Here is a 15603-nt window from a genome sequence, read left to right as displayed (position 1 = left end):
AAAGTCTGTATGAGTTTGTTCTTTATGAAGACATTAGGCCAACTGTGGGCTTTGGAAATCTTTGTCATATAGAGAAGCATGTTAGAAGTATCTAATTATTTCCCTTCCTTCAAAGGAGACGGTTTGCTATACAATTATCAATACATGTAGCTTCTACTGCTTTTCCCAATGGAATCTGAGTAAATTCCCCACATCATCAGGATGGAGAAGTCACCAAACTACATTATCTGAGATTTCTGTATATTGTAAACTACATTGTTGGCATTCTGATCTTAGCCGATAAGGTTTGGTTTTGGCATTTGTTAGAGTTCATTTATTTTCCATTTATCTCATTGAATATTTTTTTCCCTATTGACAGACATTGAAACAATTTCTTTACTAGAAAAAAGACAATAACAGAGCAAACCTGTGTGCCCCCAAACACATGACTTTTCTTTTACACTATTTCTAACAATTGGCTTACTCTCCTTGGCCATTTAGTCTTTAGCCTCCCTTATCAGATAGCCAAGATGAAAATTAATTTTGTTTATAATAGCAAGTTTTGGAAATTGCATATGAGTCAAGCTGAAATATAACTCAGACTGTGCATGTTACTTTAAGAAAACCAGATGTGATAAAATATTGATAACTCAGGTACTGAGGAAAGTTAACATTTAGACAAGGAATCTGGAGGTTTAAGTCAGTAGGTGGTACTGCTTCAATACATCTGCTACTTAACAGTGCAAGGACTTTGTTAGTATATATCCTAAATATATGTACCAAACTACTGAGAAATCATGAAGTTCTTCAATGAATACAGTAGCAGTCTTCCTTATCTTTTCCACAACATTTTAAGCTACAAAGTTTTCTATATGGTGCTTTTTTTTAAATTTCCTACTCTCTAATAACATTAGAGAAGAATTATAGAATGTTTGAAATGACGACGATTTCTGTTACTGACTGAGCTGCATAATTTTCTTGTGTACCCGACTAGCAGGCATGAAAGCAGCATTCTTTTCTTCTGTCCTATCCACCTCACTAAAGCTTTGCAATCTTTTCTGGTTCTCTGTGCATATCAAGATGCTAGCTTCTGTTTTAACTTTATGCCTTACAGCATTGCATTTTTGTCACATGAATATTATTAAAATATTTTGTCTGTATCACCAAGGCATATCTTCCCTAGCTTATTTGCTTTTACAAGGGTTGTTCTGAAAGTAATACCTCCTATTTTATTATGTTGGCCCACGACATCAGAGGCACATGTTAGCAGAGGTTGAACATTCCCCCTCAGTATTCCATTTCATTTTGTTGCCGTGTGACAGATGACAGCAGAGGGACAGCCTAACAAAGTGGTGCCTGACATGAAAGTATGTATGAAGCAAAGGTATGTCACTGAATTCCTCTATGCAGAAAAAATGGTACCTACTGACGTTCATTGATGCATGCTGAATATTTATGGAGGCTTTTATTTATATAAGAGTGGATGTGAGCACAGTGAGTGATGAGTGGTGCATTTCAGAAGTGGTGACAGTGGGTCACCTTCACTGGTAAAGATTTTTACAAGTCCAGCTTGCAGGTTCTTGTTCATTGTTGACAGAAACACATAGCTAACGGTGGTGTCTATGTAGGAAAGTGTTTTGTAGCTGTGATTTTTTTTCTATCAAATAGTGTTATTTTTTTTTGTATCTGTTGCAGTTTCCATGGAAATAAATAGGAGGCATTACTTTCAGAGCAACCTATGTGCATTGATTTCAGTGGTTAACGTACTTCAGAATCATGACATCATTCACTCTGTAAAGTGTCTTACAGCGAATTTCCTAATCTGTCTCTATTCACTGAAACAAACCAATTTCACTGACATTTAAAGATCCTCAATTATTTATTTGATCTTAAATATGTTTAGTTGGCTGAGACTCATACACTGATTCATTTGCCATCTTTGTTATTTATGTATCTGGGCATGACTGCATCTTCATTTGGCTTAAATAATTTGGCCTTCACCTCACTGCCTCCTTTCCTGTACCATCTTCTGTTACTGTGATACTGCCATTGAATCCTGATGTCTGCAAGCAATGTCTTGCATCTACACAGTTTCCCACTGAAATTGGTGCAGCTTTACAGGTTGAATAGGAAGGAAAATTTTCACAATTGCTCTCATTCATTTTGTTATCATCTCAAATACAATGCCCTGAACTGACTGTCTGTAGCCATTCCAAAAACTCTCATCATGAAGTTTAAATATCACCACTTTCAAAAAACAAACAAACAAACAAACAAACCACCCACCAATGAAACAGTTGTAACAAGTAACAGATTAAGACTAAGCAGTGAGTTTTTGTGTTGTTATTTCTTAGGAAGACAACCATGTACTAATAAGTCAAATTTACTCCTATCATAAAGGGCATATTTGATTAACTATAATAATCTGATACATCTGATACCACCCTCAGTTTCTCCTTACTAAAATTTTATTGTTATTTTTCTTTATTAAATTCTTTTTATATAACTCTTTTCATATAACTGTGACAACTTTAGCAATGTGAACAGCAGTTGCTACTGTTTCAATACTTCCTTCAGTCACCTACTATGGGAGTTACAATATAACTTCTCTAGCTCAGGAGATTAATTTGACTTCAGCAATTTCAGTTTTTAAGGGCCTTGTTCTTATGACATTTATAATGGCCCTCATTTTTAAATTTGTACATTCTAGAAACTTTGGCTCTAGAAATTTTTCTCCAGAGTCCTCTATGAATGAATTTTCTGCAACATTTTTTCTTTCATCCCTTTCCCTCTGTTCATCTTCAAAGAATCTTCTCAATCATTTCTATTCAGATCTCCAGTGAGTTCTATATCCTCTGTTGTTTCTGATGTTCTGACTCAGTATGACTCTCTAATCATTATTCCCCCTCCATGCATTCCTCATGCATGAGCATTCAGAGTGATATACTGTATTATGAGCCCAAGGCATGTTTTCTTTGAGGCCTTTGTTCACCTTTCCAATAAAGAGCCATGCAAAAAGCCTACATATTTTTAGCTTGAATTATTTTCATTTTAGATGAACAGATAGCAAATAGAGAAAAGCAAAAGCAGTGTCACCATTAGAAAGTACACAGAGTACACATACTGTGCTAGCTCTGAAAGCATGTGAATAGAAAGCTGAACAAACAGAAAATTGACTGTAGCATAATGACGTATCTTGTATATCAACAAAATGCCATCAAATTTAGGTTAAGTTCTGAGTGGTATTAAACTTCATAGAATCAAACCTACAGAATAACTCCACAGAGACTGTAAGTAAATTTATGCTTATACTAAAACCTGCACAGAATAAAGGAGTTGAAAGACAGTATAAGCACCTATATATTTTTTTCACATATTTACCCTCTTGCCCTCTCCTGAACCACGGATACTAACTGAGAAAGGCTTGCTCAGGAGAAGGAAAAAAAAATAGGTCTGTCTTTATTAATGAAAAAAAGAATCATACTGATTTTATCTTGGCCGGAGTCAAGGAGCTGCTGGAGCCATGAGCTCAAATTCAGGTCAGCAGTGTGGCATTTACACTGACCTACATTCACACATTTCATTACCAGTGAATTATTTAGAACAGGCTAAGCAGAATGCACAGGAAATAAATTTAGAAAGCAGAATCTGCTCCTTTGCAGAAAAACGTCTAAGGGCAAAGGACTATATTTCAGTCTCTGCTATTTTAACTTATCTGAGGTGCTGCTAGAAAAAAATTGATGTAGAAACACAGAGCCTGGCTAGGTTGTCAAAACCCACCTTGAATGGTTGTTCAAGTATTTATCCCAAGCTAAGCTTTCTACTTCAGCCTATCTCAGGTCAAAGTGGCTGCTGTGACTGCAGGATAGACATACTCTTCTTCACCAAAACAGCATCATGTTACACATCCATGCCATTTAAAGAGAAAGATGTACAGCCGTAAACTGATACACATCTGAAGTATTCACTTTTACTGCTCAGAATTTTTTTAGGGCTTCCACAAGCCATGGACTAGACGCCTCTCATAGAAGAGGTGTTACTGAATCCAAGCCCAGCTAAATTTTTGCCTCTACTATGTAAAATCTCTTCTTTACATTCTCACCTTGTTGTTGTTGTTGTTGTTGTTACTTTTAGCAGATTGAAATGGATTTAAAAGAAGAATAAGATAAGAAAAATAAGATTTTGCCTACTGTCTCACATAGTTTGGACAAATTTTCATTTACACTTGTGTTCTGTGCTTCAGGAAGGGAACTGTTAACATCTTAAAAGTCATTCCATGTTCTTGCCAACTATGCAAGTTGTATTCAAGTTGTATACATAGCTGACAAGTTCTTACATCAAAGGATCCAAGTGAAACAAGTAGGAGTAATCATAAGAACCAGGTTCACTCATTAAATACGTTGTATAATTAGATATATGCATAAGAGTTATTATTGAAACAAATTTAGAGAAATCTCTCTCTTAAAATATCTCTCTTAAAATCAAGCATCCAGTCTAGAGCTCATGAACACTCATAGTATACCTACTATGCTTAGCAAACAAAAATAATTCCATGCTAAATATTAACATTTGTTCTTTCTCCAGATTATAGAAAAGAAATTTTGAAAGTAAATGTTAATTATTGATCATATATTGCTTAGGAAGTGTCAGCTGAAAATGACTATATCATCCAGTGTATTTTTTCAAGTGAACACTAGCACAGTACATTTGAACTTAGAAGCATAATTTCAGTGTCCTTCCTTGGCAGAAAGTCATTCCCATCTCAACATGCCACCCTGGCAGCCTTTGCAGCAGTGTACATTTCGGTGAGTAATCAACTCTATTCATTTTCATTTAAATAAGACAAAAGTCAGAATGTAATTTGCTGCACATTTACAGTGATGCATTGCCTGGACATTCTGAACAGATTTTATCCTGTCAGTGTAAAAGCAAAATGAAATTATCAGCAGATAAATAAAAGCAGTTCTATAAGGAATACAGAAAAGATGCAACTGCTTCACACTCTTTGTTAAGAAGCAACATTAGCCATTGTAATATTAGCTATTATATAAATATAAGTAATAAAATATAAAAAATATAAATATAAAATATTTAATGCCTCATGTTATTCACATATAAAATGCAATGCTTATCTATCATATAAGGTAACGGTTTTAACTTACCATTCAGATCAGTCTTTATATGTTTTATCTTTCCTTTGCTGCTCTCTTCACTTGACTCATTGTTTTTAAACTTCAGGCATTAAGGCACAAACATTTTATGTGATCTAGTTTCATTTGACCTCCATAGAATTGCGTCATTGATGAACTGGCACAACCACTCTCTGAGGCCTCAAAGATGCAACTGCAAAGCAAGAGAATAAAAACCAGTAATTAGCAGGAAATATTAGGACATGCTTCAGTGATTATAGCTGATTCCCCACATCTGACCATTGACATTTCTTCAATTTGGGGGCCCACATATGTATGAGTGATCACTTATTTGAAATTTAAAAAGAATTTTCCATCATTCATGCTGTAGAAGTAGAGAGGGGTGGGAAAAACAACAGCAACCCCATTAATCAAACTAAGTAGTGGAATTGCACACGTACTGGGAACTTGCCAGTATTTTTTCAGCCCAGGAAAGAGTGCAAATTTGAAGTATTTTTTGACCTCCTTGACATCTTCACCCCCAGTTGAGAAATGGCTCTCTAAAGCATCTGGTGATACGTTATTGCTTTCATCTGACTTCTGTATTTCTGACACAGTGACTGCTTAGTCATGTTTACAGAACATTTAGATTCTGAGTGTGAACATTATTTAGGCATAAAATCTTTATCCTAATTGACATCAATAAGCAACTTTGCCTCTGCTTTCAGAAATCCATTCCTTGTGATTTCAGATCTTCCTACAGTAATTGAGTAGAATTTTAACAAGGCTTCTAAACAAAATTAAACTGACTGTCTTCAACATTAGTATAACAGCAATTTAAGTGTCCAAGAAACATTTAATGTGAGAAATTCATATATCTTCTGAGGTAAATTTCAGTTTCTGTAACTGCTTTTTCATCTCTTTCTTTTTTAAGATGTACTTCAATTCTACATTAACAGACTCCTCAAAACTTCTGAAGCCACTTTTGGTCTTTGCTTTTATCATCTGTGGAATTATATGTGGTCTGACTCGAATCACTCAGTATAAGAATCATCCAGTTGATGTTTACTGTGGCTTTCTCATAGGAGGAGGAATTGCTCTCTATTTGGTAAATATAGCATAGATGTCATTATGTTTTAGAAAATAAAACATATGTCTACAATAAAAGTATTGGTATTTTTAATGAAAATATTTCGTCATGGTAATGTACCATAATTAAGAATATAATCCAAATGTGCTGAAGATGATGGTGTTGGGGGTAATCACTTCTAAGAATAAACAGGGAAAAGCAAATATGTATTTCAGTTCAAAGTGCCATGAGAATACACAAGGTGGTATATAATAGTCTAGCACTGTATGCAGAAACAGCTCTAACATGATGCACTTTATTTAAGATACTCATATTTTCTACTCCTCACTTCAAAGCATAATGCATGGAAAATACTGGATTAACCAGTATTTGTTGCCAGTGTAAGCTCACAGTGCCTAAAAAAAAAATGGTTAATTATTATACAGCAACTCCACTGAGTGAACTGCTGAACCTGCAGGAAATCAAAGACAATATTAACCCCTTGTGGTTCTTTAGAGCTTTTGGGGAAGTTTTGCAAGGGAAATAGGATACCTAAGCCAGGTTACTCCTGTGCTCTACATCTGTACTGTACTGAAACAGATGGAGCACTTCAGAAAGGTGCTGTAAGGGTGTACGTAGGATGGGCCTGTTTGTATCTGACTGCAGGAAGTGAAAGCAAATGTTGGATGCTTCTGCTTGCTGCTCGCAATACATCTCCAACATGATTATATCAATCCAGGTTCCTGTGAGCAATAAGAAACTTCTGCTGACAGTGTGATAGTGAATAGAAGGGTCTTAACAACCAGACGGATGGCTTTTGGCCCTGAAGGAAGTCAACAGTGAATTTTAGTATAATAATAAGTTCATAATTGGTCCCATTTTTTTCTGTGTTGTAATAATTTAAGGCACATGTAGGTTCTCTACAAAGGTGACCAGGGGAAAAAAAAAAAAAAAAGGCTTTTACAGTGGCAAAAGTGACAGCAACCAGAGAAGATAATAAAAAATCTGCAAGCTACTAAGTCAGATTCTGTGATTGGGCTGTGAGCAGAAAGGCACTCTGTTGAGTATATAATTTCAAATTATTAAGCTGTCACAGACTCTCATAAATGCAGCTGTTGTTCCCATGTTTGAAATCTACAAACAAGTATGGTCTTTGTTGGGTCATGCAATACTACATGGGGAAGACAACACACATCTAAAAGGCACCATTGTCTTGGAAACCCAGCGGTCAGTAAATCTGCACTTAAAACTAAACACCAATAAGAGGAAAGATAGGTGAAATATTGTGAAACTACAAAGAACTCTAAGAAGCACGTACAGATCAAGTAACCTGAATGATCAAGTCAGACATTTGAGCCTTTCATAGAACATTTTCTCAGTGGAATCTTTTTAATATGACAGCATTTTATGATAAACTATCGAGTAAGAAAATGCTGTATAATTAAATCTTGTTACAGATATGCACAGTTTGGAAAGCATTTGATTTAAAGCTAATAAATTGTTCTATCATGTAGATATTGTATTACATGGCCATTATGTGGTGGAAAGGGCAGAATCATGGCACAACTTGAGCTGGAACGAGATTCATTAAATCAGAGCAGACTGTATTGTAGATGTTAAATAGCTTCACCCAGTAGACTACAAATATTTATTTTCATATTTTCATAACAAAATATTCTTTCTTCAGCAGTATCGGTTGTTTTATAAAATGAAGAGCACCAAAGGAGGCTAAATATTTTCCTTAAATGTTTATTGCCAAGAAATATGTTCCCTTGTTATCCTACTAAGACCCCTACATACCAGATTGAGAATACATACAGAATTTAGAATATAATGATACACTCGGAAGGAACTCTCAGTTAAAGTGGTCTAATTCTATCACTCAATATTTAAGGCAGAAGGATGTAATTAAAATACCTAAAAATCTCTCTCTTTTTCATAACAACTTGTTGATGATTCTGTTCAAATATCAGGGCCTGTATGCTGTGGGGAACTTCTTGCCAAGTGAGGAGAATGTATTTCAATCAAATTTTCACAGAGAACCTCTAAGGTCCTTGACAGACCTCAGTCAAGATGCCAATAGAATCCTGCCTGGAAAAAATGGTAGCAGCACTGATGGCATTGTCTCTCACCGTTCAGAAAGCATCCTGAATAGAAACCACAGAGATTCAGGTTCTCTGACTAACATCAAGAGAGCAAATGCTGATGTAGAAATCATAACACCACGAAGCCCAATGGGAAAGGAAAACATGGTAACTTTCAGCAACACTTTGCCAAGAGTCAACACACCATCCTTGGAAGATCCAGCAAGACGAAATGCAACAATTCATGCATCAATGGACTCTGCCCGCTCCAAACAGCTCCTTTCCCAGTGGAAGAATAAGAATGAAAGCCGTAAACTGTCACTGCAAGTAATAGAGACTGAATCTGGCCAGTCACCACCAAGGGCAATTGAAATGAGGTCAAGTTCAGAGCCTTCCAGAGTGGGTGTAAATGGTGATCATCATGGTCCAAGTAGCCAATACCTGAAAATTCAACCTGGTAGTGTACCAGGTTGTAACAACTCTGGTCTTTCTGGCGGGCCAAGGGTCTCTATTCAGTCACGTCCTGGCTCTTCCCAGTTAGTACATATTCCTGAAGAGACTCAGGAGAATGTGAACACATCACCCAAAAGTAGTTCAGCTAGAGCTAAATGGCTGAAAGCTGCTGAGAAGAGTGTTGCATGTAGAAGCAACAGCCAGCCAAGAATCATGCAAGTAATAGCCATGTCTAAGCAGCAAGGAGTGCTTCAGAGCAGTCCAAAGAGTTCAGAGGGAAGCACAGTCACCTGTACAGGAGCCATCAGATACAAAACCTTGACAGACCATGAGCCAAGCAGCATTGTCAGAGTTGAGGCCCATCCAGAAAATAACAGACCTGTAATTCAGATGCCATCAGAAGGTGAAGGAAGTGGGTCATGGAAGTGGAAAGGACCCGAAAAAGTCACCCTTCGTCAGACATATGAGTTAAATGATCTCAACAGAGACTCTGAGAGTTGTGACTCCTTAAAAGACAGTTATGGGTCAGGTGACAGGAAAAGGAGCAACATAGATAACACCGAGCATCACCATCATGGTATCACTACAATAAGAGTCACACCAGTGGAAGGAAGTGAGATTGGCTCAGAGACCCTGTCCATTTCTTCTAGCAGGGACTCAACACTTCGAAGAAAAGGTAACATCATTTTAATCCCTGAACGAGGGAGCAGTCCAGAGAACACCAGAAACATCTTCTATAAAGGCACATCCCCCACACGAGCATACAAGGAATGAGAGGAGACATATCAGCTGGTCTGTACCACCACAAAGGAAACAAATCTGAGGTTCTGTTCTCTTTATTTAGAGCTGATATTTACCTCTATGTGCCAAATTATTGACCAGCAGCCCAAACGTTGTTGAATACTGCTGATCTGCAAAGTGCATGAGCCTACAGAAATCATGTAGTGGGGGAAAAGCACAACGCCAGAACCTAACTAATGTGAAACATTTTCATACAACTTGTTTCTTCTGACTCAAAGCATTTATCTGGGGGCAAAGTTGAAACAACAGTCTTGAACACAGACACTTTAATTCCTGAATGTGCCAACTTTTTATTTTATTTATATTTGTGTCCAAAATCGACTGAATATTTCATAGCAAATGCTGTATCAGTGGTATATATTCACCTTTGCAGAATTTGCACCACGTCTTTAATACAGGATGGTGCTGATAACTTTACATGTTTTGAAAATTTGCATACTTATTAGACTGTACAAACACATGACATATTGATGTGCAGTTTCTTTAAAAATAATATTGCTAATACTATGATGATGCTGGCTGCATTCATTTAGCATAAGAAATATTTACAGCTTTGGTATAGTGGATCTGTCACATTCAAAGATTGCAAAGGTTTTGTGTAGTTCTTTAAGATGTCTACTGCAACAAAAATGTGTAGGTGACATTCCATTAGAATGGAATAACTACCTATTTTGAATAGTTTTGCTGCTACTGCTCAACTTTTATTTAAGAACAGGTGCTACTAATGAAGACGCTGCTTCTTAGTGGGCTAACTTGTAGAACTGTTTTAAATTATATTTTTAAGGGGTCTTTTAAAGTACTACAAGTAATTCAGATCTTGCATTTTTAAACCTCCAAGAAACCCTTCCATTGTTTTATTAGTTTTTAACTTTATAATGTGTGATGCCAACAACTGCAAAATGTGCAATGTGAAAGGTGAGCCATGAGTAAATAAAATCAAACCCCTGGTTTCCTGATCAGCTTCAAAGGAGACAGTAATTACTATCGTAGCCCACAGTTAAAACTAGTCATTTAGCTTACTTGCTTAGCACGTCACAAGAACAATCACAGATTTCACCCCAGTCACCATTTAGGAAATCAGTGCTTTGCTTTAAAAAATGGAATGCCTTGGTATTGCAGAATCACTAAGTGAGTGTTGCATTGTGCCACCCCTTCTGTTCACTTTCCATGAGACACCCTTCAGAACCTTCTTAAGGCCTATACTTTTTCCCCCACCACTGCCACTTCAGAACATGAAGGGTCTCTGCACCTGAGACAACACAGATCACTTTAGTAAATTAAACTTGGGATGTAATAAAAGAAAGCTAGCTTGCTAAAACCCTTCATTGCCAAAACTTGTTAAACTGATGAGCTTTGAAAGGAGTACGCATAGCACATCTTGGGCATACTATAAGAAAAGCTTCATACAATATCTCTGACTTAAAGAGCAAACCATGAAGGAAGCCATGGGTAATGTTCATCCAGTGCAGCTCCTCATTCTTCTGAAGAATTAATAACAGACATGTGCCCACTCCCTCGCCAAGAAGGATGGGAATGAATTTGAAGTCCCCTTACTGAATAAGCAGTAGTAAATCAGGTCTGATATCTGACTTATTTATTTTTTTTCTAAGTCATCTTCTTATTTGGGGTATCAGACAACCAGATACATATGATATGACATAGTCAGAACTTGTCTACAGGCAGTTCTTTGAGGAAAAGCCCACCCTGCTTCAGCCAAGCAGAAGAAGAGTCATCCCATTGCAGGAAGATAAATAGCACAATACATACAGACCAAAAATAACAACAAAAAATTAACCACAACCAAATCCCAAATCTGACTCTAAGCCTGACTAATTACATAAGTAGGAGGGTGATGTTTGCTAATCTGCAAAGAAGAATGGATTTGTAGTCAATGTAAAGCTTTACATACCTTCCCGGTTCCACAGGTGCTCCAGGCTTATCTATCAGCTAGCTATCAATGCTTCTCCCACCTGCCCATCACTCAGTGCTATGAAGAATGTTGGTCCTTATGGAAATGACCACAATTTTCCTACTAGTAATAGACAAAGATCCCATTATGCATGTGATGGTCTGGGGGGAAACGTTCTGCAGGTTACATGCAAGGCAATAACCAGTTGGGTTGCAAAGTACTTTGTACGTTGAAGGTGTGCTTTAGGGCACAGTAGCTGGGAAAGATAATCACAGATGCCAGGGATACAAAAAAAAAGCAATTTTTTTAGAAATGTGTTCTCAGATTCTAGAACTTACAAATCAGGATTTGTTTTGGTGGTGGTGGTGGTTTCTATTTCTTTCTTTTTTTTTTTTCTTTCTTTTTAAAATAAAGTACCTTTATTCCTCAGTATTTAATACCAAATTTTGTATAAGGTTCCTAGGAATTATGAACACTTGGATTGCGATGAAAAGAAAAAAAAAAAAAAAACCTTTGGATTTAGTTTAGTCTGAGTACGTGATAAAGCACGTAAAATTAGCTTTAAAGGAATGGGTAAGACACAATCACTGTTGGCCTATCAAAGCAGGGAAATAATATGCAATCATTTGTTAGTTTGTGAGTGCAGGGCAAAATAACATAAGTAGATGAGCCTGAAAATAATGGAAAATTGAAATGGAGAATAATGGCAATAAAGTAAAGATTAGAAAATATTCCCTCTGGCAATTTAGCTGTTTTGGAAACTGCAGGATTCCTGGTGGGAGTGTTTGTTCTTTATTCCTTGGTTTTAGTCAGATATATATTGGAATATGTGTTGCTTTTACTATTCTAAAATTTGCTGCACTATTTCAAGTGCAGTGTGATATTTTTCCTAAGGTTTCCTATTTCTTAACAGAAGATTTTAAAGCTCTTGTGTAATCATTGAAATTGTGTTCTTTACATAAATATTGATATATTCTTTTTTACACAAAGTGCCAAAGGCTACTGTTTTTAATAATGGCTTATCAAATTATATTACATTAGAGAGCAGAAATGTAATAATATATACATTGGAACTCAGACCTCTGCATGTATATTTGATAAGGAGCCTTTTGTAAAATTACTCTTTGTTTACATTCCACTGATACCTTAATTTAAAATTAAATAAATTTACAGGCGACATCTTCTTAGTGTTCTGATTTTCTTACTTGCTAACAAGCACGAATTTCTTTGTTAGGCTATGCTTTACTGAAAAGAGAAAATACTCAGAAATATGTTTTTAAATGAAAACTCTCTATGTAAAGTATTGTGTTTAATAAAATGTTATGCAATGTTTTAAAATGGAAGATAATTTGTAAATTGCTATAAATGTATTTTGTTAAATGAGTACAGATCAATGCTACTGTGTTTATTGTGCTAACATCATGAAAATAAAGATAAAATTCTTCACTGATGTTCAGTCATCTCATCTATGATGAAGCAGAGTCCTGTTTACCTGCAGAACTATTTTTCAATATTAGGATTCTCATGATGTATAGAAGTGGTCATCAGCGGGAAATCTCAGGCCATAGCATTGTAGTAAGAAATCATGAAGAACAGTACCAAAACAAGGGTGTCTCTGAAAAAATACACAGAAAAATAAAATGAATTGGGAACTTCATGCTGTCATGACACATCTGCCAGATCATTTTGCAGAATCAACTACAGTGCTATGCTCATAATGCCTCTATATCACCTTGCTGGTTAGTGTGGGGCAGAGCTGCCTGACACAATGAGGTCCTGATTGGATTGGTGAATGAAAACAGGCCAGGTGTGAAGGGCAATCCTGAGAAGAAGGACTCTCCCTAGGGGAAGAAGTTAGGATGCAGAACACAGTCATCAGGGTGACAAACACCCTTCTGCACGCAACAGTGAAGAATTTAAGTGTTGCAGCCTGCCATCATAAACACTGATCTATAAGTCGCAACTGGTATGCAAAAGAAAACATTGTCTCCAAGCCTGCTTTCAAACACTCCAAAAGGACCAAACACTCCAAACACTAGCAGGGCTGTTAAGTACTGGGGGTGAAAACTACCACTCTAGCTGAGACATGAGCAGGTGATGCCAATGGAATAGAACAGACCAGCAAGAGGGCCTCTACAATACACTAAGAAAACTGACTTCGATAAGCTCTCCCATGTGTGCACAGGCCTTCATGCAGACTGTGCTTTGTATTTGCCTGCCTTTCCAGCAGGTCAACCCTGGGGTGGCAGGGGAACAAGGCAGTAAACTGCTGCTGAGGGGTACAGTAGCATTGTACAACACACACGCCGCACTCCCAGCCAGAGTATTCTGGGTTTGACCAGCGTCATCACAAGCTGTGAGGCAGATCTGGGTCACTTGGCAATCTGTCTCCCAGGACTTTCATGATAATGTAAGACATGGGGCCCTCAGGCAAAAGAATTAGGAGAGCATTTGTTCCCTCTGAAGGGAAAGAAAGTTCAAGTACAGATGTGCAGCTGCTCCTTTTGTGGCTACTGAAAGAGCATTCTGCTTGTAGTCAGGGCTGGTGAAAGTTCTGGCCACACCATATTAGCTGCCAGCTTCATGAGAGGCCAGCAGCAGACTCTCAAGGGGCAGCAAGTCATCTGCCTGAGCAAAAGGATGCCTTGAATGAGGTTGTGTGAAGCATAGGGTCTGGGGTTAGAGGACAAGGTCTGTCTCAGACACACGTCGGTATCCTGGGAAAGTTACAGGCAGCAATGTCCAGAGGGAATGTCCCTGGGAAAGAGTGCAAGAGCATGGGTAACCTCCTGATGCTGATGGGGACATTGCAAGGCCCCAGAAGTACACATTTCATGATCACTGAGCCAGCAATGTTTCTCTGGAGGTCCTGCAGCAAGATGAGGTAGGCTTTGACCTGGGCCTAACAGCAACACTGGCAGTAGGAAAGGAGGGAAAGAGGGAAAAAATAAGCCACTGTTGATAAATGTGTAAGATGCTCTGTCTTCTACATTAAGAAATATAGATGGGAGTCAGAATAAGAAAGAAAGCAAAAATAAAAGAGACAGTTAAATTTGATGTATATACTGAATAGGAAAATCAAAAGATGATACAGTTTGGTAAAGTGCATAACAGGGAGCTGCTGGGTATTTCACTGCTGCAATTTGCAATGGCATATCATTACCCTGCCTGCATTAGGTGATGTCATGGTACAGCAATTTTATAGTAATTTTGTATCAAGAACAATCAACCTCATTTTATTATACACAAAATTGAACTGAATGTCACCTTAGGGTTCCCATTTCACACATGTTGCAACCAGGTTAATGCTAGACATTACATCACTATGAAAGCTGTTATTGACTCAGAGAGGTAAAGAAGCCCAGCAGGACAGAGGCTACTGCAAAGTACACACCAAAGTCTTTTTTCAGCTAAGCACTGCAGCCTAAGGGGGCACTTACATTTTCATCTTGAGGCAGATTCGTCCTTTCACTACACTTACATCAGCTATGGTAGAAGAGAGTGAGCCTCCAACATTATCACTCCAAATCCAGGGTGTTTTATTCCCATTTTGTATTTATAGCAGTGATTGCATGGAGGAATAACAGCATATAGCTTTTTTTTTTTTTTTCTGGATTTTCAATTCTATTTGTATGTAATCATACACAAACATATTGCATTTGTACAAGAAGTTGACTTCACGTAAAATGCTTTTTGGCTTTTTTAGACAGAAAGAGTAGAATTTATCCAGCCAGTTCACTTCCCAAAGTTAATAGTCATGTCTTAGCCTGCCACATACATCCACTTTGTAGCCTGCAGAGTAAAACAGATCCTTCTAGGATATGACTGCTTAAAGCAGAACTCTAAGTCTGATGATTTCTCCTCTGGGAATGACCCTTTCAGTGGATTAGACAATTAGTAAAAATATTTTAAAAGGTGCATTTTATAGGTCTACATTTAGGCCAAAAATGAACTTCCTCTATGAAGGGTACCTTTGAAGTAGATATTAGATGTAGAGATATTATTTCTACTGACAAACTGTCTTATTTTCTTAGATCATTCTGGTTACAGCAACAGTGCCCCTAAGGTAAGTGAACTGACTCCAATTCAAATTGCTGACTGTATCTACTTATGCAGAAGAGTTTTCAAAGGTATGAATAATTAAACTGAAACTTATACCTATTTCGTGCTAAATTTTAA

The 15603-nt window shown here is 37.2% G+C and overlaps 2 protein-coding genes across 7 annotated transcripts in view; one reads left to right on the top strand and one right to left on the bottom strand.

Annotated features, from left to right (window-relative positions):
• Positions 1-12874, top strand: part of PLPPR4 (phospholipid phosphatase related 4) — a 31009-nt gene extending 18135 nt beyond the window's left edge. For 3 of the 4 annotated variants that reach the window (XM_422319.7, XM_015290740.4, XM_015290741.4), the window contains 3 exons: positions 4727-4784; positions 6043-6216; positions 8151-12874. In XM_422319.7, the coding sequence (XP_422319.2) occupies positions 4727-4784; positions 6043-6216; positions 8151-9488 (1570 nt within the window). In that variant the 3' untranslated portion in view covers positions 9489-12874. The remainder of the gene's footprint in view (positions 1-4726; positions 4785-6042; positions 6217-8150) is intronic. The other variant, XM_046944974.1, reaches the window with a different exon arrangement.
• Positions 1-15603, bottom strand: part of PLPPR5 (phospholipid phosphatase related 5) — a 198235-nt gene that overhangs the window by 113475 nt on the left and 69157 nt on the right. For all 3 annotated transcript variants that reach the window (XM_015290744.4, XM_040704968.2, XM_046944981.1), the window contains exon 2: positions 5142-5322. In XM_015290744.4, coding sequence (XP_015146230.1) covers positions 5142-5144 — 3 coding nt within the window. In that variant the 5' untranslated portion in view covers positions 5145-5322. The remainder of the gene's footprint in view (positions 1-5141; positions 5323-15603) is intronic.

The sequence above is a fragment of the Gallus gallus genome, chromosome 8 (assembly GCF_016699485.2).
Source record: "Gallus gallus isolate bGalGal1 chromosome 8, bGalGal1.mat.broiler.GRCg7b, whole genome shotgun sequence".
NCBI classification, from domain to species: Eukaryota; Metazoa; Chordata; class Aves; order Galliformes; family Phasianidae; genus Gallus; species Gallus gallus.
The sequence above is the reverse complement of the archived record's forward strand: the minus strand, read 5'-3'. Positions and strand labels throughout refer to the sequence as shown.